The sequence below is a fragment of the Ctenopharyngodon idella genome, unplaced genomic scaffold (assembly GCF_019924925.1).
Source record: "Ctenopharyngodon idella isolate HZGC_01 unplaced genomic scaffold, HZGC01 HZGC01CH25, whole genome shotgun sequence".
Lineage (NCBI taxonomy): Eukaryota > Metazoa > Chordata > Actinopteri > Cypriniformes > Xenocyprididae > Ctenopharyngodon > Ctenopharyngodon idella.
In genome coordinates this window covers 513,798-535,946 of record NW_026138716.1, presented here as the reverse complement: position 1 = coordinate 535,946, position 22,149 = coordinate 513,798, and the positions used below count along the sequence as shown (strand labels likewise).

At 39.9% G+C, this 22,149-nt stretch overlaps 1 protein-coding gene and 1 long non-coding RNA gene across 11 annotated transcripts in view; one reads left to right on the top strand and one right to left on the bottom strand.

Annotated features, from left to right (window-relative positions):
- Positions 1-22,149, bottom strand: part of LOC127507941 (uncharacterized) — a 144,519-nt gene that overhangs the window by 5,772 nt on the left and 116,598 nt on the right. Inside the window, exon 1 of one of the 3 annotated variants that reach the window (XR_007928543.1) lies at positions 20-3,342. The exons of the other annotated variants lie outside the window; for them this stretch is intronic. This is a non-coding gene — a long non-coding RNA (uncharacterized LOC127507941). Of the gene's footprint in view, positions 1-19; positions 3,343-22,149 lie in introns of those variants that run through there. 3 annotated transcript variants of the gene reach the window in all.
- LOC127507920 (uncharacterized) overlaps positions 8,456-22,149 on the top strand; it is a 110,325-nt gene continuing 96,631 nt past the window's right edge. The window contains exons 1-15 of one of the 8 annotated variants that reach the window (XM_051885366.1): positions 8,456-8,781; positions 8,861-8,930; positions 9,618-9,989; positions 10,488-10,689; positions 10,787-10,894; positions 10,976-11,109; positions 11,213-11,383; positions 11,477-11,694; positions 11,809-12,027; positions 12,169-12,890; positions 13,032-13,311; positions 13,418-13,434; positions 13,588-13,652; positions 13,731-13,771; positions 13,936-14,414. In XM_051885366.1, the coding sequence (XP_051741326.1) occupies positions 8,712-8,781; positions 8,861-8,930; positions 9,618-9,989; positions 10,488-10,689; positions 10,787-10,894; positions 10,976-11,109; positions 11,213-11,383; positions 11,477-11,694; positions 11,809-12,027; positions 12,169-12,578 (1,974 nt within the window). In that variant the 5' untranslated portion in view covers positions 8,456-8,711 and the 3' untranslated portion in view covers positions 12,579-12,890; positions 13,032-13,311; positions 13,418-13,434; ... (1 more) ...; positions 13,731-13,771; positions 13,936-14,414. Of the gene's footprint in view, positions 8,782-8,812; positions 8,931-9,617; positions 9,990-10,487; positions 10,690-10,786; positions 10,895-10,975; positions 11,110-11,212; positions 11,384-11,476; positions 11,695-11,808; positions 12,028-12,168; positions 12,891-13,031; positions 13,435-13,587; positions 13,653-13,730; positions 13,815-13,935; positions 14,415-22,149 lie in introns of those variants that run through there. The other 7 variants (XM_051885362.1, XM_051885365.1, XM_051885361.1 and 4 more) reach the window with 7 other exon arrangements.

Genomic DNA, 22,149 nt, shown 5'->3' with positions numbered 1-22,149 from the left:
TTTAGATTAAAAAGCTTACGGTTTTTGTCCAGTAAGGAAACTGCCACATTCAGACTGGAATGGAACTGGAGGAAGAAAAGCCCGTTGCCCAGGGAGACCATATGCTTGCAGACAACCAGCACGAAGTCAGCGAAGGCAGCAGCGTCCACAACACTTAACGCTGCCTGAGGCATTCAGCAAAGCCATTGTCCAGAGAGACGAGCTGGGCTCCTGATGCAGATGTCCGAGGCTGAAGGAGCAGGGAGAGGGTAGCCATAAATCTGAGGACCACTGAAGATGGAATGAACACATTTTTCTGCACAAAGGCAGCAGCGTCCACAACACTAAACAAATCCAGCTCTTCTCCAGAGCAGCAGACGCTGAGGCTATCAGCAAAGCCATTGTCCAGAGAGACGAGCTGGGCTCCTGATGCAGATGTCCGAGGCTGGAGGAGCAGGCAGTGGAGAGGGTAGCCATAAATCTGAGGACCACTGAAGATGAAATGAACGCATTTTTCTGCACAGAGGAAGTCAGCGAAGGCAGCAGCGTCCACAACACTTAACGCTGCCTGAGGCATTCAGCAAAGCCATTGTCCAGAGAGACGAGCTGGGCTCCTGATGCAGATGTCCGAGGCTGGAGGATGCAGGCAGTGGAGAGGGTAGCCATAAATCTGAGGACCACTGAAGATGGAATGAACACATTTTTCTGCACAGAGGAAGTCAGCGAAGGCAGCAGCGTCCACAACACTTAACGCTGCCTGAGGCATTCAGCAAAGCCATTGTCCAGAGAGACGAGCTGGGCTCCTGATGCAGATGTCTGAGGCTGAAGGAGCAGGGAGAGGGTAGCCATAAATCTGAGGACCACTGAAGATGGAATGAACACATTTTTCTGCACAAAGGCAGCAGCGTCCACAACACTAAACAAATCCAGCTCTTCTCCAGAGCAGCAGACGCTGAGGCTATCAGCAAAGCCATTGTCCAGAGAGACGAGCTGGGCTCCTGATGCAGATGTCCGAGGCTGGAGGAGCAGGCAGTGGAGAGGGTAGCCATAAATCTGAGGACCACTGAAGATGAAATGAACGCATTTTTCTGCACAGAGGAAGTCAGCGAAGGCAGCAGCGTCCACAACACTTAACGCTGCCTGAGGCATTCAGCAAAGCCATTGTCCAGAGAGACGAGCTGGGCTCCTGATGCAGATGTCCGAGGCTGGAGGATGCAGGCAGTGGAGAGGGTAGCCATAAATCTGAGGACCACTGAAGATGGAATGAACACATTTTTCTGCACAGAGGAAGTCAGCGAAGGCAGCAGCGTCCACAACACTTAACGCTGCCTGAGGCATTCAGCAAAGCCATTGTCCAGAGAGACGAGCTGGGCTCCTGATGCAGATGTCCGAGGCTGAAGGAGCAGGGAGAGGGTAGCCATAAATCTGAGGACCACTGAAGATGGAATGAACACATTTTTCTGCACAGAGGAAGTCAGCAAAGGCAGCAGCGTCCACAACACTAAACAAATCCACCTCTTCTCCAGAGCAGCAGACGCTGAGGCTATCAGCAAAGCCACGGCCCAGAGACACACCAGAGTGTGGACACTTCCATGCTTATGAATACGCTACTTCCAGATAAACCAGGATAGCCTCGGATGGAAAACGAGAGACGGCACGGCCACTCCTATTGCCATAGCTATGATCAAGAAAGCGAGCAGCCCAACAAATCTGCATTCATGCTGTCAACATAAGACCGAACAATCTTGATGACCCAAGAGGGCTCTAGCACTGGCAGTGTGCGTGAGAATCTACGAGGTGTATCAATATGAACATGTTTTTGCTAAACGCATTCATAATTATTTGCAAACGGAGCTGCTAATCTTGTCTGTGTTTGGATTTGGTAGATGAGATGCAGACTGCACCCTCTCTGAGCTCTCTGACTGAAGAAGAGCAGACCAGGCAGGTTCTTGTGCTTTCTGACGAGCTGAACAGGAGTATGCTGGGTCAGATTGTGACCTGTTTAGGTGGCACAGCCACAGCTCAGCTGCACTGAGAATGTGCCTCACCATTCCAATGCGCTACTTTTTCATTGTTTTTCTATGTAAACATGCGCTAGAAGGACTCTCCGAGCTCTCTCACAGAAGAAGAGCAGACCAGGCAGGTTCTTGTGCTCTCTGACGAGCTGAACAGGAGTATGCTGGGTCAGATTGTGACCTGTTTAGGTGGCACAGCCACAGCTCAGCTGCACTGAGAATGTGCCTCACCAAATGCGCTACTTTTTCATTGTTTTTCTATGTAAACATGCGCTAGAAGGACTCTCCGAGCTCTCTCACAGAAGAAGAGCAGACCAGGCAGGTTCTTGTGCTCTCTGACGAGCTGAACAGGAGTATGCTGGGTCAGATTGTGACCTGTTTAGGTGGCACAGCCACAGCTCAGCTGCACTGAGAATGTGCCTCACCAAATGCGCTACTTTTTCATTGTTTTTCTATGTAAACATGCGCTAGAAGGACTCTCCGAGCTCTCTCACAGAAGAAGAGCAGACCAGGCAGGTTCTTGTGCTCTCTGACGAGCTGAACAGGAGTATGCTGGGTCAGATTGTGACCTGTTTAGGTGGCACAGCCACAGCTCAGCTACACTGAGAATGTCCTTCGCCTAGTCTGAGCACTCTGACTCGAGAGGAGCAGACCAGGCAGGTTCTTATGCTTTCTGACGAGCTGAACAGGAGTATGCTGGGTCAGATTGTGACTTGTTTAGGTGGCACAGCCACAGCTCAGCTAGACTGAGAAAACAAATAGTTTCCTCAATTGAGAGATTGTGCCTCAATAAAAGATTTTTTTACTGTACTGGCCCGTTTCTTGGATGGGAGTTCTGAGTCGTCTCTGTCATCTCTGGGCTTTGATTGAAGCTCTTGTGAGACTTTACAGCACCAGTGCCTACAGTGGAGAAATATGAAACATCTTTTATGAGAAAAAAGTTGACTGTAATCAAAAGAGTAACATTACAGCATAATACATTTTCAATATAATTAAAAAAAAAAAAAAATACTAGCCTAAAAAAAAAAAAAAACTCTCAAGCTTACTGAAGACAAGTAAACGGTGATAAAGAAAGAGCAAAGAAAAACTACAATAGAACTAAGAAACAGACAAAATAGACCGACATGAAAAACTTCAAGCACTAGAAATACTGCATAAAATGTATAAAGTATTAAAATGTATAAAAACAATGCATAGCCTTTACTGTGTTAGTTAAATATACATTTATTCTTATTAAAGTTACAAAAGCAAGCAGGGAGAGATTTTCTCTTTTTTGTTGTTTGATTTGCATTAATAATGACAGCAGGTACATTTGGATGCTGTCCCTTTAAGACTGACTGCACCGATCCATTCACTCGAGCCTTGTCTTTCTCAACTGTACCTTCACTTAAGACATAAATTACTGTGTTAACTTGCACATACATGGCCACTTTGGCACAACCGTTCAAGCCCAATTAGGTAGCAATAAGCACTCAGTTCAGTGCTCACACGCTCTAGGAGCAGCGTCTCTCAGACCGCGCTGAGAAACAGTCTCTCAGAGAGCCCTGGCATATGCTGAAATGGGTTGTCTTCTGCTCCTAATTGTGCTTTAATGGTTTGAAAACACCCAATGCTTAAAAACTCATGCACATGATAAGCTTTCGTGACCGTGAGCGTAACCGCGACAGAGACGATTGTCCAAAATCTCTACCGGTTGACAAATTTCTACCGGCTAATCGTGTCTACCACTTTACCCCTACTTGTTGTGCTTAATAACACTTTAGCATCGAGAACATCCCTAATCGCCTTCTGAGAGGGGCAGGTTTCTGTGCACACACTTTGGTAGTGTGCTCAGTGTGCCAGTCACTCTTTTTAACATCAAGCACGTCCCCATGCATTTCATCACTCTGAAGTGTCAATAGTGCAATATATTTACATACTGCGATATATACTAAAGGAGAAAACCCGCACAATTTAAACATACTGCTGTTATTATGTCATGATTTGTAGTTCTAAGAGTTTTTCAGGCGAGAATGTACCTGTTTAAAGCTCAATCTGTGGTTTATTGATAAAGATAGTGCCTGTTTGAAAATTTGATCTGACATTTTCGGAGTTGTGAGATCCACGCGATCACGGGGCGCTCAGCGCTCATGCACCCAGCCGAGAACAGCCTTACCTCGGCTAATCCTTCCGACGTTTGCCGCTGGCTCTGATGTCTCTGTAGCAGTTAAACATGAGATAGTGCGTCTTTTGTATATCTAACGGGCTCATGAATCTCATAAATAATAAATTATTCCCTGGCAAATTGTCATTTATCATAGTCTGGTCTGTCTTGAGTATGCTGGTCACATGATTTGTTTCAAGTCTTCTGTGAACAATTAGTCAGCCTGACCTAAATCCAACATGGGCACCATTGGTGCAGGACATTCAGATTTCGTGATGAGTAAATATATATTAATCTTTTTTTTTTTTTTTTTTTTTTCTGAAAAAAAGTAAGTTCTTATATCTTTTTGGTCATTGATTGTGTTAAACTGTTAAATAAAATAAATTGACTAAACGTCAACATCACATTGTAACATTGATCAAACAATATTACCATTGATTAATTTTGTTAATTTCTATATTGATTCAACATCAGTGATGTAGAATCAACATCATAGTCTAGCGTTGATTCAACAATAATATATATATAACACCGTAATAACGCATTAACACAATTTATACTACGGGGCTGTTGAATGCTCGAATCTGATTGTTTGACCAACGATCTAAGGTGTGCAGTTATTTTCAGGAAAACGCACGGCTAAAGTAGTTCTTGCAGGTCTTGACCGCATTTCAGTTCCATATCGCTTCGCCAAATGATTTCAGTTATTTCAACAGTTCCTTACAGCCTACAACCGCAAAAGAACCAAAACCCACAATGACGCCGACCAAGCAAATAAATATAGTAAACTATAGGATGAAAATGACAAATTATTATCATGGTTTTTGCCACAAAATACATTTTATTGTGTCCTGAAAGCGCATACTCTCTTGCGCGCTCTTTTAAATGCACACACTTACTGTATAGTGCGGACACACACTCGCACAGAAACGTTTGGTCAGCGCTGCTCTGACGAATTAATCAGTAAAATAGTTTAGCAACTTATTAGTAGAGACACTGCTGCCGTTAGAGACGCACAGATCAGGTAGGCTAATTCATATATGCTTATTCTCTCTCTCTCTCTCTCTGTGTGTGTGTTAATAACTGTATCAACGGTATTATTGTACTGTCAAGGCTCAAGCCTCCATTACTCGTTCTGAAATGACGTTTTGGAATGAGCAACAGAGGCTTGGGATGAGATGCGTAAGAAATTAGTCCCACACACAAGAGTGTTTTAAGGACAAAAACCTGACAAATGTCTTGAAATACACCATCTGAACAGTGTCTTGAGGCGTGGTAACCGTAGTAATCGGGGTTATCCTTTGCTGAAATTTCCTCGTCATCCCTATGCAAGGAAGGAAGAAGATTCAGCAAAGGATAACCCCAATTTATTTCTAGGCCTTGCATTAGCTCTACTACTAGATATATTTATGGAGATGAGAAATAAAAACCTGCCCTGTACAGCTATGATCAGCTGTTTGGCTGAGCTTTCGATGTTGTTATGGAAAAAATGTAAAGATTACAGAGTGAAATGTGCGATTAATCACGAGTTAACTCATGAAAGTCATGTGATTAATTGTGATTAAATATTTTAATCGATTGACAGCCCAATATATATATAATATATATATATATATATATATATATATATATATATATATGCTGATGTTGCTTGTAACTGTAATTCCCACCCCTCTCCAGTTGGTGGTGAGTGCGCTCCAGTGTGTCTGCAGAGCGCGAGTTCAGTCTCCAGAATAAAATGATGCGTTTGATTACACACAGGCGAGCACCCAGTTTAAGTCCATTTTATAATAATAAAGTTATAATACTTATACTTACATAATTAAGTTTCTAATCCAGTTCGTTTTGTTTTAAATGGTTCGTTTTGTTATTTTTCCTGCTGACTATCAAGTTTATGGTCAACGAATGGCTTTTCTGAGGTATAATGTTACGTGACATTGTTTGCAACACTAACTGAACTGACGATTTCGGTAAGCTACTGTGTCTTTCACGATCTGTGACCAGTGTTCAAGATGAAAACTGAAAAGTGACGCAGTCTTTGTTCAACTTTCTTTTCATAGTATAAATAAATGCATAGCCTAGGTCTATTTACTTATCCTGTAAATTCGTGAATAAAAATGAAAATGAAGCTATTAAATGTCTTATCTTTAAAATATAAAAATTAAAATGATGGGTAATAATTGATTATGACGGATTTTTTACTGTCCGTCATGTGCGAAAATCTAATGCAACCAACCAACACCCAAACAACCAAACAACAAAAGAGAGAAAATCTCTCACTGCTTGCTTTTATAAATGTATATTTCATTTACACAGTAAAGACTATGCATTGTTTTTTAAACCTTTGATTACTTTATACATTTGAAGTTTTTTCATGTAGGTATAATTGTAGTTTGTTTTCTTTGCTCTTTCTTTATCACAGTTTATTTGTCTTCAGTAAGCTTGAGAGTTTTTAGGGTAGTTTTAATTTTTTAATTATATTGAAATTGATGATAATTATGAAATTTCAATGATATGGAAAATTTTGATTTCATAAAAATCTTATTTAAAGCAAAAATAACTATATTGTGATATATATTGTGATCGCGATATAAAATTACCCATATCGTGATATAAGATTTTGGTCATATTGCCCAGCCCTATTGCCATGACGCAAACAATAGTGTTCAAGCACCTGTACCCTTTTATCAAAGATAGCAGCAGAAAGTTTGCACTTTCACGCCATTTTTTTTTTTTTTTTCAATTTGTGTTGTGCACTCAATATTCATTCACATTTTAGTATCTTTATCCAATGAATGTGAATTAAATTTAATAATTGGACATCAACATACCAAACTGAACTGCCAACTGCTTCACTTTTAGCCTGAAAAGAGAGAGAATGAGAAGTTAGTCAGGTTGTAATATTTTCCAAAACACTAGGACAAATATCTATGAAGCACATTGACACTAATCAGTTATTTAACTAAAAGGAATTATGTGAAATACTATGCTCTGTCTGATACCATAAAACAAACCTTAAATGTTTAAATATGTATTTATACTGTACAATTTGCTTTTTGAAATGTTAAATGTTAAGCAAGAACACAGAAATGTCTCAGCTTATTTAGCAGAGATTTCTGTTGTTACCCGAAAACTTTTTAATATGTATTAAAAAATCTAAATACAGTACTTCAACAATTTAATCTATTTTAACGTTTAGTGAGGCAGAATAAAATGGCTCAAACTCTTCTTCGCTTTGCAAATGCATAAAACACATTGACTGCTATGACACTGAATACATTTGCAAAAAATAAAAACGGGAATTTACCAGATTAGCGTGCCCAAAAAGAAGAGGAATATAATGGCGGGCAGCACAATGAAGAAAAGCTTGTCACCAGCAGGTTCAGAAAATTGCATCACGTCGCGTTTCAGGTCAGGCAACACCAGAGCAAATTCCCATTCCCGATCGAAAAATATCTCCTCTTACGCTATTTTTATAAAATACGAGTGAGTTTTTCATGTATTGCAAATTTAGTTTAGCATATTTAAATCTGAGGCGAGCAACAAAAAACATGGCGTCTTTTCACAAACTTGCAACTGCTAGTTGGAGGAGGAGCTTGTACGCATTTGCGTGACGTCAAACGGGATTTTGTACTAATTACACATAAAATCAAAGGCGTAATTACAACCCATTTTCTTTATTTAAGTTCTACTATTTCTCTCCAGTACTTTGCAGATGATGAAGAGAAGTTTTTTTTTTTTTTTTTTTTTAAATATTATTAATAAATGTTTTATAGTTTTCCAACTCAAATCTCACATCAAGAACGTAGTTAGTGATATCAGCCGAATAAAACCGCTTCTGGTAATAGCACAGCTTTATTGCAGCAAATCCCAAATCAGCAGTAGTGTTTTTGTTTTTTTAAATAAATATTATTAAATTATAAAAAAATCCAATATAACCCTGCCTCATGTCTGAGGCTGTAACACATATGTAATAAAAATGGCACACACATTTAGGAAACTGAATAAAGAGGAGATATGAAAAGGAATTGAAATAACTTTTAGTTCTCATTATGCATACAGTTATAACAGATGAATGTTGCTTTAACAATTTTCCATAAAGGTCCTCAGACGATGTGTCGTTATCAGATCATGCGGTGATTTACAGCACATCATGTCTAATGTGTAAACGACAGGACTAACTAACGAGTGACTAGTGTTAATGGAAGTCATTAAAGTCTCTTATGCCCACCAAGGCTGCATTTATTTGATTAAAAACAGCATTATCGTACATTGATAATATTAATAAATGTTTCTTGAGCAGCAAATCAATTTCTGAAATTTCCGAAGGATAACGCGATTTAAATTGTAATGATATTTCTTTTTCAGGGTCTTTGAATAGAAAGTTAAAAAGAACAGCATTTAATACAAATAGAAAGCTTTTGTAACATTACACATGGCCCTTAAAAAGTTTGGGGTCAGTAAGATTTTTTTTTTTTTAAACAAATTGAAGAAATGAATACTTTTATTTAGCAAGGATGCACTAAATTGATCAAAAATGACAGTAAAGACATTATATATATAAATATATATATATGTTGCAGATATTTTCTGGCCCCTCCTTCTTGTTCTTTAATTGGCTCAACTTCAGTGACATCACTGCAGGTGAGCTGAGCCCCGCCCACAGGCACAAAACCACAATGTGAAATCACTGCTCTCTTACACTGTGTGTTCTTTGATCCAGATACATACTTGTTTCCTGCACTGGATAATTTGCTCTTTGCTGTTACAATGGCTGAACAAGCTCAGAAGAGGTAAGGCTTGTGTTTTTGAACCTTGACTTTATTTGCTTGTGTTACTGGTGTTTCCTTCAGAGGTTTTCTTCATTTTGAGAAATAAGTTATCCAAAAATAACCAGTTAAGGTCAGATGTTATATTGGTCACATTGAATTGTTTTGCTCATTTTAGTCGCATGGAGTTTAAGTCAAACCAATTTTGCTCAAAATCAAATTAAACCTAAGTTAGCAAAAAAAAGTTATTGTGTTTTGTTTTAAAGCAAAGTTATTGTACGTTTTTAAGTTTTAAACATTGAAACTGGGCCCCAGGTATTTTTCCAGACTTGTAAATCTTATAGTTGTTTACTCAGAATATTCCTAATCGTTTTGACTAGATTGTGAATACGGATGTTGAATATGTGCAAGTACATGCAACTGTGTTTTTTGGTGTATTGATTACAATGGTTAACCACTGGTTACTACAAAAAAAAAAAAAAAAACAATGTTTAAACTATATTAACCATGGGTTTTTGGTTTTATTTGAAAAGCATGGTTAATTTTTCTAAGGTTTTATTAAAGACAGTGTGGGGGTTTACTAATTGGTCACAGTCTGTGCTCTTTCACACCTCTGAACACCCATTACAGGCACTTACAATAGAAGTGCTAATAGACCAGGCCCTGTTCTGCTGTTCATATTTCTTTATATCTTGTCTTTTTCTCTTGAAGATCTGCCGATCGCAGCATCGTTCACTGCCTGCTCTGCCACAAGCCGCAGGAGAATCTCCCAGTCCACCTGACAAGGGTGTGCATGAAAAACAGCACCGCAGAAGAACGAGCAGATGAGCTGGCCAAGGCCAAGGCTTCCGGCCGAGCGTGGATCCGCAAAAACAGGGCCTGGAATTACAACCAGCTCTGTGAGATCCTGCCCGACAGGTGCTCGCGCATCGCCATGGTGAAGGAGCTTCTACGCCGTGGTTTCTTCATCACGGACCTGCCCCAGGAGTCTGAGCTGGTCTTGGAGGCTGAACGTGACTCTCCCAGTGCTGCCGCTCCATCTCCAACACAAGAGGCTGACCACCCATCTGATCGTACTCAAAAGTAAGTGCAGTAAACCATGTACTGTAAGTTGACTGCAAAAAATGCTTTTCTTACTCAGTGTTTTTGTCTCGATTCCAGTCCAGATATCTCTAAAAAGTGCCATAAGATATTGTCTTGTTTTCTGAGGGGAAAAAATCTAAATGAAGTGAATTTTCTTACCCCACTGGAAGACAATTTAGCTTTTTTAAGCAACAGCTCACATGATTTAGATTTTTCCTCCAGAAAACAAGACAATATCTTATGGCATTTTAAACAAGACAAAAATACTGAGTAAGTGTTTATAATTTCGTGACAAGACGGGGTTAAGGGTTTAAACGCGTGTGGTGATATTTCTGAGATTCAAATCAAATCGTCCTGTATAAACTGCAGAAATGCATACATTGACATTAATGTTGACCTTCATACAGTACATGTTGTAAGCTGTGACATTTCCTTGTGTTCAGTTTCACAAGAGTGTTGTCTTCAATAACGTGTCTTGTTTGTTATGTTTAAACACAGGCGGTTTGTGGATGGCGCTCCTGGCATTAAAGATTGCCAGACGATTTTGCGAGTGGCAAAGCCAGATTTCCTCAGGATCCACGGGGATCTGCTGAAGAGGAAAGAGCTGTCAAACACAGAGAAGACGCTGTACCGCTATTACTGCGAGGCGCTCTTGGTGTTCCGGCACATGCAGCGTCCAGGAACTGTGGAAGCCTTGACCGTAAGTTCATCTGTTTGTAATGAGTTTATACTCGTGATATGCTGAAATATTTGCACACGAATGCATTAGTAAATAACCCCTTTTCGATGTTTTCCAGGATGCAGACTGGGTGGAGAGGATCACAGAGGGCGGCAGAGTGGTGATCTGCGTACAGAAGCATAAGGCTTCAAGTATGGGAATCGCCTTGACGAAAGAGGAGGAAGCTGTAAGATTTAGTATGATTCAAACAGCAGATTGATTATCACCAGTGTTTTACATTCAATAACTCTTCTGTCTTTTTTCACAGTGCTTGCAGCTGTACTACAGGCAGATCAGGCCTGAGAACATTGGGCTCGAAAAATTCTGCCAAAGTTTTTTCGTGTCATCGTCCCGCGAGGCTGTTCACAGTGTCTCACAAGACATGAATCGCCTCCATGAAATGTACGTACCTACAAGGATCCACGTGCACGTGTCTGAACGGATACATCTTGTCAGTCACAGTCATATCTCAATTAACCTTTCTTTTTACATTTTCTTACTGCAGGTATAAACTGGCCCCTTTCACGAGTCAGGATGTACGGAGGGCTGTTGGGACGGCAGCACAGAAGCTCCCGGCGCAGCAGCAGGAGGCCGTGAACCAGTACACCCATAGCGCTGGTGCGGTCCGGCCTCGGGATGTTGTGGACGCAGCTGAGCTGTTGGACTCGTTGGCCGGGTATGTCTCTTCACCAACGATTTGTACAGCTGAAATGAGCAAGTTGTCCTCATTTTTCTCATATCTTAAACCCTGTATTCCTCACTTGTACAGCACTTCTTCGGACGATGACACCTCCTTAGCTGAACTGGGTACAGCTGGAACCAGTTCGCGGAAAGACTTCTCTGCCTTTGTGACCAGATTTCCGGTTTCTCTGGAGGGCCAGCCACCAACCAAAAGGCAGCGGGTTGATTCAGGGTTTCCTGCAGACCGTGTCTTTTACGACAAGTGGCGGACTTCTCAGTACGCCCAGAGAGAGGAGTATCTGCTGTGTAAGTTATTAATATTAATGCATTGATACAGCATTGACACTCATTAACTCATTGACACAAGGCCACTGTGACGAGTGACAGGCATGAGTAAAGTCATTTCATTCTGTCTTTCAGCACGCTTCACACTCCGCAAGCCTTCAGCCGTAAAGGTGGCGAGGCTGATCACGCAGGAGGGGTGGAAGGCCAACTATCCCAAGCCCGAAGAGATCGAACGGTTGTGGAAACCGGCTCCCAAGCGCACCATCGAGACTGATGAGGTCATAATTAGATGTGTGTCTGAGCAGACCTGGACAGGCCTGGCCATCAAGGACTTTGGTGCCGAGCAAGGTCTAGGTAAGAAAACCTTATGCAATAATGTAAATGTACATTTTAGCTGCCATTAACTGCACCAAGAACTAAAATGAAATCCTGAAATGTCTGTCTACATGTCATGTTTATTCAGTAACTCAAAATGTAATGCTCTCTTGATTATAGGAGTGGTTGCAACACGACGGTTTTCTAAAGGCGACATTGTGTGCGATTACCACGGGAAGGTAATCCCAGCTGCAGAAGGGAGGGCCATGATGCAGAACATTCATGACGAGGCCGGGTACGTGTTCTTCTTTAAAGCTGGACAGAGAGACCTGTGCATCGACGCCCAGACCTTCCCCTGCGAGTGCCACCCCGACGCAAACACAGTTGGCAGAAGAATTAACCATTCTTCCAAAAGGCCCAACTTAAAGCCCTTTCACTGTGTGCTGAAGGTGAACGGAGAAGACAAGGATGTCATCCTCTTCAAGGCACTGCAGGACATCACCGTGGACACACAATTCAAATTTGACTATGGGGTAAAGAGAAAGTCTTTCCGTGGAGAGGGCCTGAACCTGGAGTGGCTGGATGAGTAGGCTTCCATGTACTTTTTTTAGTAGGTTACACAAAGATGAATGAGCGGGCTAATTTTCCAAGCCATTCATTTTTTTTGTGCCTACTTTTTCGTTTTCAGCCACAAAACGCCACCTCTCTTGCTCTCCAAGTTGCCCTGAATGACTCTGTCTCTTTTTTTAGTAGGTTACTCAAAGATATGTGAGCGGGCTAATTTCCAAGCCACATATCTCTTCTCCTTGCCTACTTTTTTCTCTTTAGCCACAAAAAAGTAAAAAAAGACCACCAATACAGATATTTTTTTTCTTTCAATATTCATAGTGGAAGTGCACCAGGTAATGATACAAACCTTTATGCATAATATAATATAATTTTCATTTTATGTTGAATGTTTGCATAAACACGAGTTCTGTCAAAATGGCACACTCTCACACACTCACAAACAGAGTCACATCAGTAACGTGTCCTTATTACAGTCTGCTGTGACAGAAACCCCTGCTGCCCATCATCTGTTTGTCCTGGAGAGAGAAAGATCACTGACTTCTCCAGCCAAGATAAGCTCAACCAACTGTTTTATATGCTCCAGTAATCATTCGATTCACACAGACAGTCTGAGTCTAATCTGCGATTTCTTCTTCGTTGCAGCTACAAATAACCAAACATCAGCAGCTCACTCAGAAGAAGAAGAAGAAGTTTTAGCGTTCGTCCCACCTTTTAACAACTGGAGACAGTATGTGCCATGATGCACAGTACACAGTAATGACCTGTTCATTGCTTCTCTCCGTATATCAGTTTATTCGGTCTCCAAGTGCTCAACTTCAGTCCACAAAATTACACTTCCCCTAAAACCTTCTTCTTCCAGCAGTCAACACGACGAAGGTATTTAAATTAAAACAAAACTCATCCGACTCGTGATTTCATGACATCAGTTAATTTGCTTTGTTTGTTCAGGACTTCATGTGGCTTGTGTGTTCAATTCATCTTATTCTTCTCTTACTTGCATTTCTTTCAATGTCTCTTTATCTGTCACAGTGAGAAGGACTGCTGCCGGTCTGTTGTGAGGAACTCCAGATATATTCACATCAAACACAATCAAAGTATGTATTCATTGTATTCATCAAGTACACATTTCTCTTCGCATGTGTATATGCTTAAGCTCTCTTTATCTCTCACAGCAGACGCAAGAAAGTGTGGAGGAAACGACAGGAATCCACAGGTGCATAGTGCTGGATCTTTTGGGCTTAGACCTGATAAACAATGTGTGTTACAGCTGAAGCGTTGCTGCCTGTGATTCACTGAGCGTCAGCTCCAGTTATCCCTTCTGCACAGACAGCAGTCTGAGTCTAATCTGTGATTCTGTTTTTTCCATTGCATCAACAGCTAAATCAAGGCCCACTCCATGATGGACCCATGCTGGAGAGCTCCCTTCGCCCCCCTCTGCACCAGTTTGGGATCATACAAAACACACAACATTCGAATGGTCTCTCTGCTTCTGTTACACATAGTACCACCAAACACAGTATGATCAATGAATCATCTTCATCTACATCTCGACCTGAGGACAGTAAGCTGAGCGTCAGTAGTCCATGCGACGTGAAAACCAAGAAAGAAAGACTTATTTAGCCAGACGTATGTTTTTTGTTTTTATTATTCATTTGATTCTTTACATATAAATACAATGCTTTTGTGTAAGTTAATTTCTTGTTCTAGTGTTCATGTTTATGATTTACTTGTTATGTTGTTAAAGTTTGTTCATGTTTATGTATCGTTTTAATGCATTTCTGTACAGTTCTGGTGTGTTCTTGCACGTATATTTCTCTTGTCTACCCTTCTTTGTTTTAATAAATGTTATCAGTTTATATGTTTCTTTTTTGAACGATTAAAAACAATTCACAGTGTAATGCCTGAGTGCTTCCCCCAGTTCACACCTTTTGAACCAACGTCAGCAAAAAAGTTAGGAAAACAGAAATCTCTGAACTGAACCCTTCAGTGATTTAAAACATTTTACTCTTATTGTATGTGAATAACCGAACGATTATTCATTGTGTCCATTTCTGCTGCAGTTTTATTGGACGATTTGATTTGATCTAAAGTTCGAATCTAAGAAATTATACCACAGTCTATGCTTTTTTAGACCCTAAAAATAAACATTTTAATCTGGAACCTGCATACTTCATAATTACAGTGGTTTTATTAGGTGAAACCTCCAGTACATCGCACAGAAAACACAATGTAACATATTACAGCACTGGAATTATGAAAAACTAAAATATCTGCCACTTGGGGTAAGAAAAATAATCTTAATTCAACAAGATTAATAATTTTTTAGCTCATTGGCAGATAATTTTGCTTGTTTTAAGCAAAAACTACTCATTTTTCAATTTTATTTTTATTTTTTTATATAAAAAAAACAAGACATCTTGTCATTTTACTTGTCTAGTTTGACATACAGTGAGTCTCAAACACCATTGTTTCCTCCTTATGTAAATCTCATTTGTGCAAAAGACCACTGAAAAACAGGCGAATCTCAACATAACACCGACTGTGGCGCAACAGTCGGGGTCATTAATATGTACGCCCCCAATATTTGCATATGCCAGCCCATGTTCTAAGCATTAGACCAGCCACTATTAACATCTGGAGCTGCACAGCTGAAATGCAGATGGAGCGATAATAACTGTTCATGATCCATGATATCATGACATATTTAGTGATATTTGTAAATTGTCTTTCTCAATGTTTCGTTAGCATGTTGCTAATGTACTGTTAAATGTGGTTAAAGGTACCATTGTTTCTTACTGTATTCACAGAGACCACAGCCATGTCGTTATTTTCATTTTTAAACGCTTGCAGTCTGTATAATTCATAAATGCATCTTCATTCTTTATAAATCTCTCCAACAGTGTAGCTTTAGCCCCGTTAGCCATGCAGCATTATCAAACTCATTCAGAATCAAATGTAAACATCCACAAAGTACATGCCATACTTACGTGATCTGATATGCTGCATCACGAGCACTTTGTAAAGATCCATTTTGAGAGTTATATTTGCTGTGTGAACAACTGCTGTAGTATTTATCCAATGATTAATAGAGTTGCAAGCTTGGGGGCGGAGCACGAGCATTTAAAGGTGTACACACACTGAATCTGCGCATTTTTAATCCCACCCCAAAACAGGCAGTTAAAACATGGTATAATAAAAAATCTATGGGGTATTTTGATCTGAAACTTCACAGACACATTCTGGGGACACCTTAGACTTATATTACATCTTGTGAAATAGTGTTCTAGGGCACCTTGAAATGTCTGGACCACCGCATCGTTTAATTTAAGGGGAACCCCTGGTGTTAAGACTTGTATGGCTTAATATAATGTAAATTATGTCTCTTATTGAAATATGTAGTAGAAAACCCATGAAAGATTTACGTTATTTAAAAAAATCCATGAATTTTTTTTTTTTTTGCTTACATAGTCTTGCTTTAACGGACATTAATATAAGACAACACTGCAAAAACAGTTTACTGTCAAGCTGTTATATTCTGTTATATATTTATTGTCCTACATTCCCAATTTTTCTGATGCATGTCCTTAATTTAATTTCATATGTTGGTATTAATTCATGCTAATACTTGAACTTCAAATAATTTCAACCCAAACTGACATGGTTTCTAGAGAGGAGGTTTTGTGGAGAAAAAAAAAAGTGGAAGACTTAAACACAAAGTCTGTATAATAAACCACTGCCCTCAGAGAGCGTGGCAATCCTGCTGCTACCGGATCTAGTTTACTTGAAAAATAGTCCACAGGTCGCAGTCTGTCCCCATGACGCTGCAAAAGAACAGAAGTCATAAACCCATTTTTCTCATCCACCATCTGAACAAAAGGCTTTATTGGCACAGGTAGGCCCAATTTTGGAGCTTGAGACAGTTGAACTTTCATGTTATCAAATGCTTTATTTGCCTCTGAAGCAAAGCAGTTCCAGCTGTCAGGGTCAAAGGCTCCAGACTCCTCCGGAGTGCCTCATTATAGATTGTGGGGGATTCACAATACCCTTGGCACAACCTGGTAAATGTATATCCCTTACCGTTGAAACTGAATGCAAACCAAAATTCGCTATCTTTATCCATTGGCGCGCTGAAATAAGCATTAGCCAGATCTACCATTGAGAAAAATTTTGCATCTTGTGGAATTTGTGACAGTATAAGGGTTTGCCACTAACGGGGCTCTCTGTCTGACAGCTGCATTTACTGCTTGCAAATCTTGGACAAAGCGCCACTCTGTTGGTTGACCCTTGTCCCTGATCGTTTTTACAGGAAAGATTGGAGTGCGTACTGGAGAATCATTGCATGGAACTATTGCACCTTCCTTCTGCTGCAGACATGAAGGTTTGGTAAAGATATGCAGGAGAAGCTTCAGATTTGGCAACATCTTTACCAAAAACATCCATCAAACCTTGTGTCTTTTAAACTCTCCAGTTCTGTTCAAATCACTTTCGCACACAAACATGTACACTGCTCGCTCTCATGCATACTCAAACATATGTGACGGCGGCGTGTTTTAGGAACTACAAATCCCATCAGCCTTAGTTCTATAAAAGGAAGTGATGAGAGTATTTGTTAAATAATGGGTTGCCCTTCTGTTTGTTGTACGTCTTCCTGTTTATTGAAATGGAAGTCGCAGCAGGTTTACGAATTGCATGGTGGCAATAGACCAGCAAATGTAAGGATCACTTATGTGTAGTCACATGTCAAATACTGGTGGAACATGGTTGAGTGTTGAACACATGAGGCATCGTTTAGGAGGTAGTAGTTTTATTATCCGATGATCGCGTGGCCATGTGTATTTAACACGTGTTTTATTGATGTTATTTTGTTTGTTTTTTAGTATTATGGCTGGATGGTTGCCCGAGTGTCATAAACCAAAATAACAGATGGTAGAGGTATTATTCTTATTTTTCTAAAAAAAATAAAGGGTTTATAAAAGGGAGTTTTAAATGTTTTAATGATTTTAATGTGTATTTTGAATGTTTTATTTCTTGTAAAATGTTTTGGGTATGTGACTTTTCCTTTGTATTGTGTAAATTTTTTTAAGTAATAAATTGTTATGTTGGACCAGAGTTGGCCAAGGTATTTGCATTACCCTCTTAATATTATTGTTTGTTTTTGTTTTTTTTGTTGTGTGTGTGTGTGTGTGTTGGTTTTTCTTTTTGACCTGACGGTTGCTGCGGGGTTGCCTTCACTGGTGGATAGCAGTGGTGTGGTGGTTTGGTCACTTTATTTTTCTTTCCTTCTAGGTCTGCAGTTTGACTTGCCGTGAGCTTGATTGCAGTGGGAGCACGTTTGTCTGTATGCCACTTCTGTCTTCACAACCTAGGTAACCTGTGGCCATCTGTGGGTTTCGTTTATTTTTATTTGTTTTATTTATTTATTTATTTTTTTATTTATTTGTGGGTAATTACATTGAAGGTCTGCTGCATCCTTTTAACATGTTAATGTTTTTTTTTCGTAATTATATTATTTTCTTTTGAATAAAATGTTGTTTATGGAATCTTCACTACCGCCTTCTGCCTGATTATTTTCCCCTTTTTGGGGTCATGATGTCACACATACATACTGTGGGATTACCTCTGTTTCTGCAGGGAATAATTGGTTATCCTCTGTTCAGGTCATCTGAGCAACTCGGAACAGACATGGAAATGCATTAGAAATCGACTCTACAGTGAACAGACACCGCAGCTATTCAGGCGCCATGGACTTTTAAGACATCCACGCTTAGGCTACATGGTTTTCTGTGTTATCATGTAATTTATACAACATGTTACCACCCTGTGTTGTATATGTGTGTGTCAACAGTTTACTCAAGTAAAAGAAAAACACTTATGTAAATGTCAGACATGACACAGAATAAGATGTATGTGCCTGTAACTATTTCAAGTTACAGAAAGTTTAAATTTGTATTATGTGAGAGATATTAGAACTCTCAAAAGTGGGGACTGTGGGATTACAAATTTAAGTTTAAGATCTGCTGATCCTACATCTGACATAACATCACATGAAATACTAAGGTGAAGTACATTGTATTTAGCCTTTTTAAGGTAAAGATGATGACATTCTAAGACACAGATGATGTTTCAACCTGCAGAAAGGCCATGTTTATACTGTGAAAGACAGTTTTATTTATTTAATAATATAAATTAAAAACAGGTGCCAGGAAGATGGATTTGCCTTGGACCTGACCAGAAATGGGGCAGATGGACCTAAAGTACACTCCTCAAGTGCCACTCTGTCCAGATGAGGATGTGCCCAAGAAGATGCCAGTGTTGTGCGGTCGCTCCTAACCCTGCAGCTCATGCTGTCCTTAGACTCCTTGCTAGTCTGGCGACAGCGGTCTGAGCCATGGGGGCATTTTTAGACAAGCCTAAGCGCTATCCAGCGAGCAGGCCAGGCCATGGAGCTGCTGGGCAGTGACGGATCCATGATCAGCATGACCAGGCTCTTTCAGCCAAAGCAGCCGCTCCGCAGTCGACGGTGAGTACATGGCATCGACAAAAAGTGGAGCCATGATGAGTGATGGGGAGTTAATTGAGCTGCACATTTCATTGTTCAAAACATTTAGAGTTTACATGCTGTTCCTTCTTGTATATAGTTAATTCCATGTTTCTTAAGAGTTTTAGTTCAACTGTAATTTGTTTAATTTATTATTGTGATTGTTTGTTTCGTTTTGTCATTCATTTATTAATCATTGTTATGTGCTTTGTATATAGTTCTGTGTTCTGTTACAATCTCCCCTTTTTAGGTCTAGGGAAAAATGTAACAAAAATGAGAGAGACCATGGGGAACTTGTCATCCCCAACCCCAGCTCACAGAAGAAACACTGCCAACCAAAGATCAAACTGAAGCATAATTTATTAAAAAAGGGAAGAAATAGGAAACAAAAGCTTTAGGAGGGAGCAAGGCCAAAATAATAAACAAAAAGATCCTAAATAAATTTTATTTACCTATAACAAAAATGGGGGAAAAAAAAAAAAAAAAAAAAAAAAAAAAGCAATACTTCCGTCTCACTCAGAAAAAACAGGAGAAAACAATGAATTATAAAGAAAATGGCACATAATTGGCATAGTCATCATATTCTTATTCTGTACATATAGTTGCTATTGTCATTTTTTGTTTATGTTTTCAGTCTACGTTTGTCATTTCTTCTTTTGCTGTTAATGATCTGTATTTGTCATTATTCAAGTCTTATTTGTTGCACTTTATTAATCGTGTCAAAATGCTCAAAGACAAACTAATTTTGTTAAAACTCTAATAGAAATGTGCGGGCGTTTCAAGTTCTGCGCGTGAAGTGCATCAAGACGCGCCGCGTCTAGCAGCAAGCAACTAACAGTATCAGTATCTGGACAACGCGGACAGACCGAGTGGAGCTGCCTGTGTGCGTGTACACTCATAGGGCTCGTTCTCACAGAACGCGTTTGTGCTTTGAAAAATGCGAGATGCGGGCAGTGGAATGGGGGAAACCGCAAGGTTTCGAGACGCTTTTTTAAACTGTAGCATTCATTAACAAAGTGTTATAAATACCATAACGTATACTACAATTTACTATAGTATGGTGTTGAGATACTGGAAGCAGGACGACAAGCAGGAGAGAGAGTGCAAACTCAGTGCAATGGAGACTCTGGATAGCTTCAAAAGCTTGAATCCAGCAGCTGTCAGCAGCAGTTGCGAGAAACCAGTGCTGTACTTGGTGAACGCCTACACACCGGTGACACCGGTGAGCTTTTCCACAAAATTCACCAGCAACCTCAACCGTCCAGGTTCAGACGTCCACAGAATTCGGTGCGTGAGGACAGGAACAGGAGACGCAATTTCTTGCAGTGGAAGAGACCCAGTTAAATGTGTTCATGCTTCCTGGCCCTAAAATACCAGGCCTTCTTGACTGTCCAAACACACCCAAAGCTGTGATCTTGACCAAGGCCGTGGGAATATGTGCGTACGCTGCCTGAAACAGAAAGCCCAGGAGAGGATTTGGCTGAAAAGCAGGCGAAGGCAGTTACGACGGAGAATCGCTGAACTGAAACGGTGTTCATTCCGTTGAATGTGGGGAACATTTTGAAAAAACAAACAAAAAAAACACCCATGTAGCTCTACCAACTCTAACAATTTTCCAAAGAGGGTCATTATCTCTGACATTTTAGTTTGAATTGTAAAATCTGAATGTGTGCTCAGTTAAATTATCTTTTCAAACTGTTCTGTTGAACACAAAGGAAGATCTTTTGGAAAAAAATACTGCAGAACAAAACTCTCAAGGTGTTTGTCCGTCCATCCATCCATCCATCATCCATCATCCATCCATCCATCTATCCATCCATCCATCCATCCATCCATCCGTCCGTCTATTCATTTGTCTGTCCGTTCATCTGTCTGTCTGTCTGAGAGATATGGTTCATGTGCAGTATGTGTGTGTGTAGTGTCACTATGATGAAGTATTATTTTTACAAACCAAGAGATAAGATAAAACTTTATGTGAAAGTGTTACTTGTGTTACTTCCCTTTATAGAATAGGAAAAAAAAAAAAAAAAAAGTAACATTTTACATTCTCAACTTTAATGGCAAATTAAAATAGTTAATGCATTCATGGGTATATTACATTTACATTAACAAGGTAGTGATATAATGTCATCATCGTCATCCAATACCTCCACTGTGCTGTTGTTGTTGCTCGAGCCCCGAATGATTTAAATCTAGCCCCGAATGTTTTTGGCCTGGAACAGGCCCCTGAGTTTAGGGGAAATATTATACGAATTAAGCAAATATTGGATGTTTAATCTTAGCACTTCGGACTCGGAGCTGTCGCTGACTGGTGATTGTTGAAATCTGTCTCTCTTCCTCCCTCCCCCCGCACACACACAGACCACGTGAGTGATTAAGAGAAAATTACAGATATTAAAAATAACTAGCGAATAAAAAAAATAAAATAATCAATGAAACATCTGAGTGTACATCACAGAGGGGCTCTGAATCACAATCATACAAATATATCATGTGAATTCAACTGTTACATGAAATACAGCCCTAATTGAATCACCGCTGAACTTTGTGCGACCTACCGCTCTGACGTCTCATGCAGACTGAGAAGCAACAAAGTGCGCTGACCCCCCCAAGTCAGCATGGCGGCAGGAAACCCCAAATATGGTCATGACAAGTGGAATCACAAAATAATTTTCTAAATACACAACTGCTACACGCGCAACAGCAATTTAAAAAATAAATAACGCAGTCAGCGCCGCATAGTCCTCTGAGAGAAAATGGTAAATAAAAAGAATCGAACAAGTCTTCTTTATTTTTGGCAGAACACGAAGAAAGGTAACTTTTAGCTTAAATTCAACGATGCGGTGGTCCATTAACATTTAATGACTTTCATATGACCAGGAATCGGGTTTCCTGACATTTATATTTGCCTGATTTCAACGCTGCGGAAAAACATAGTATTGCCCAGCTCTAAAAAGAAGTTAACTAAGGCATAACAAGCATAGGCTATGACATTTTGTTTTATAAAAGCAGTATTTAAGTTAAAAATTGATCAATGACATTTAAAGTCCAAC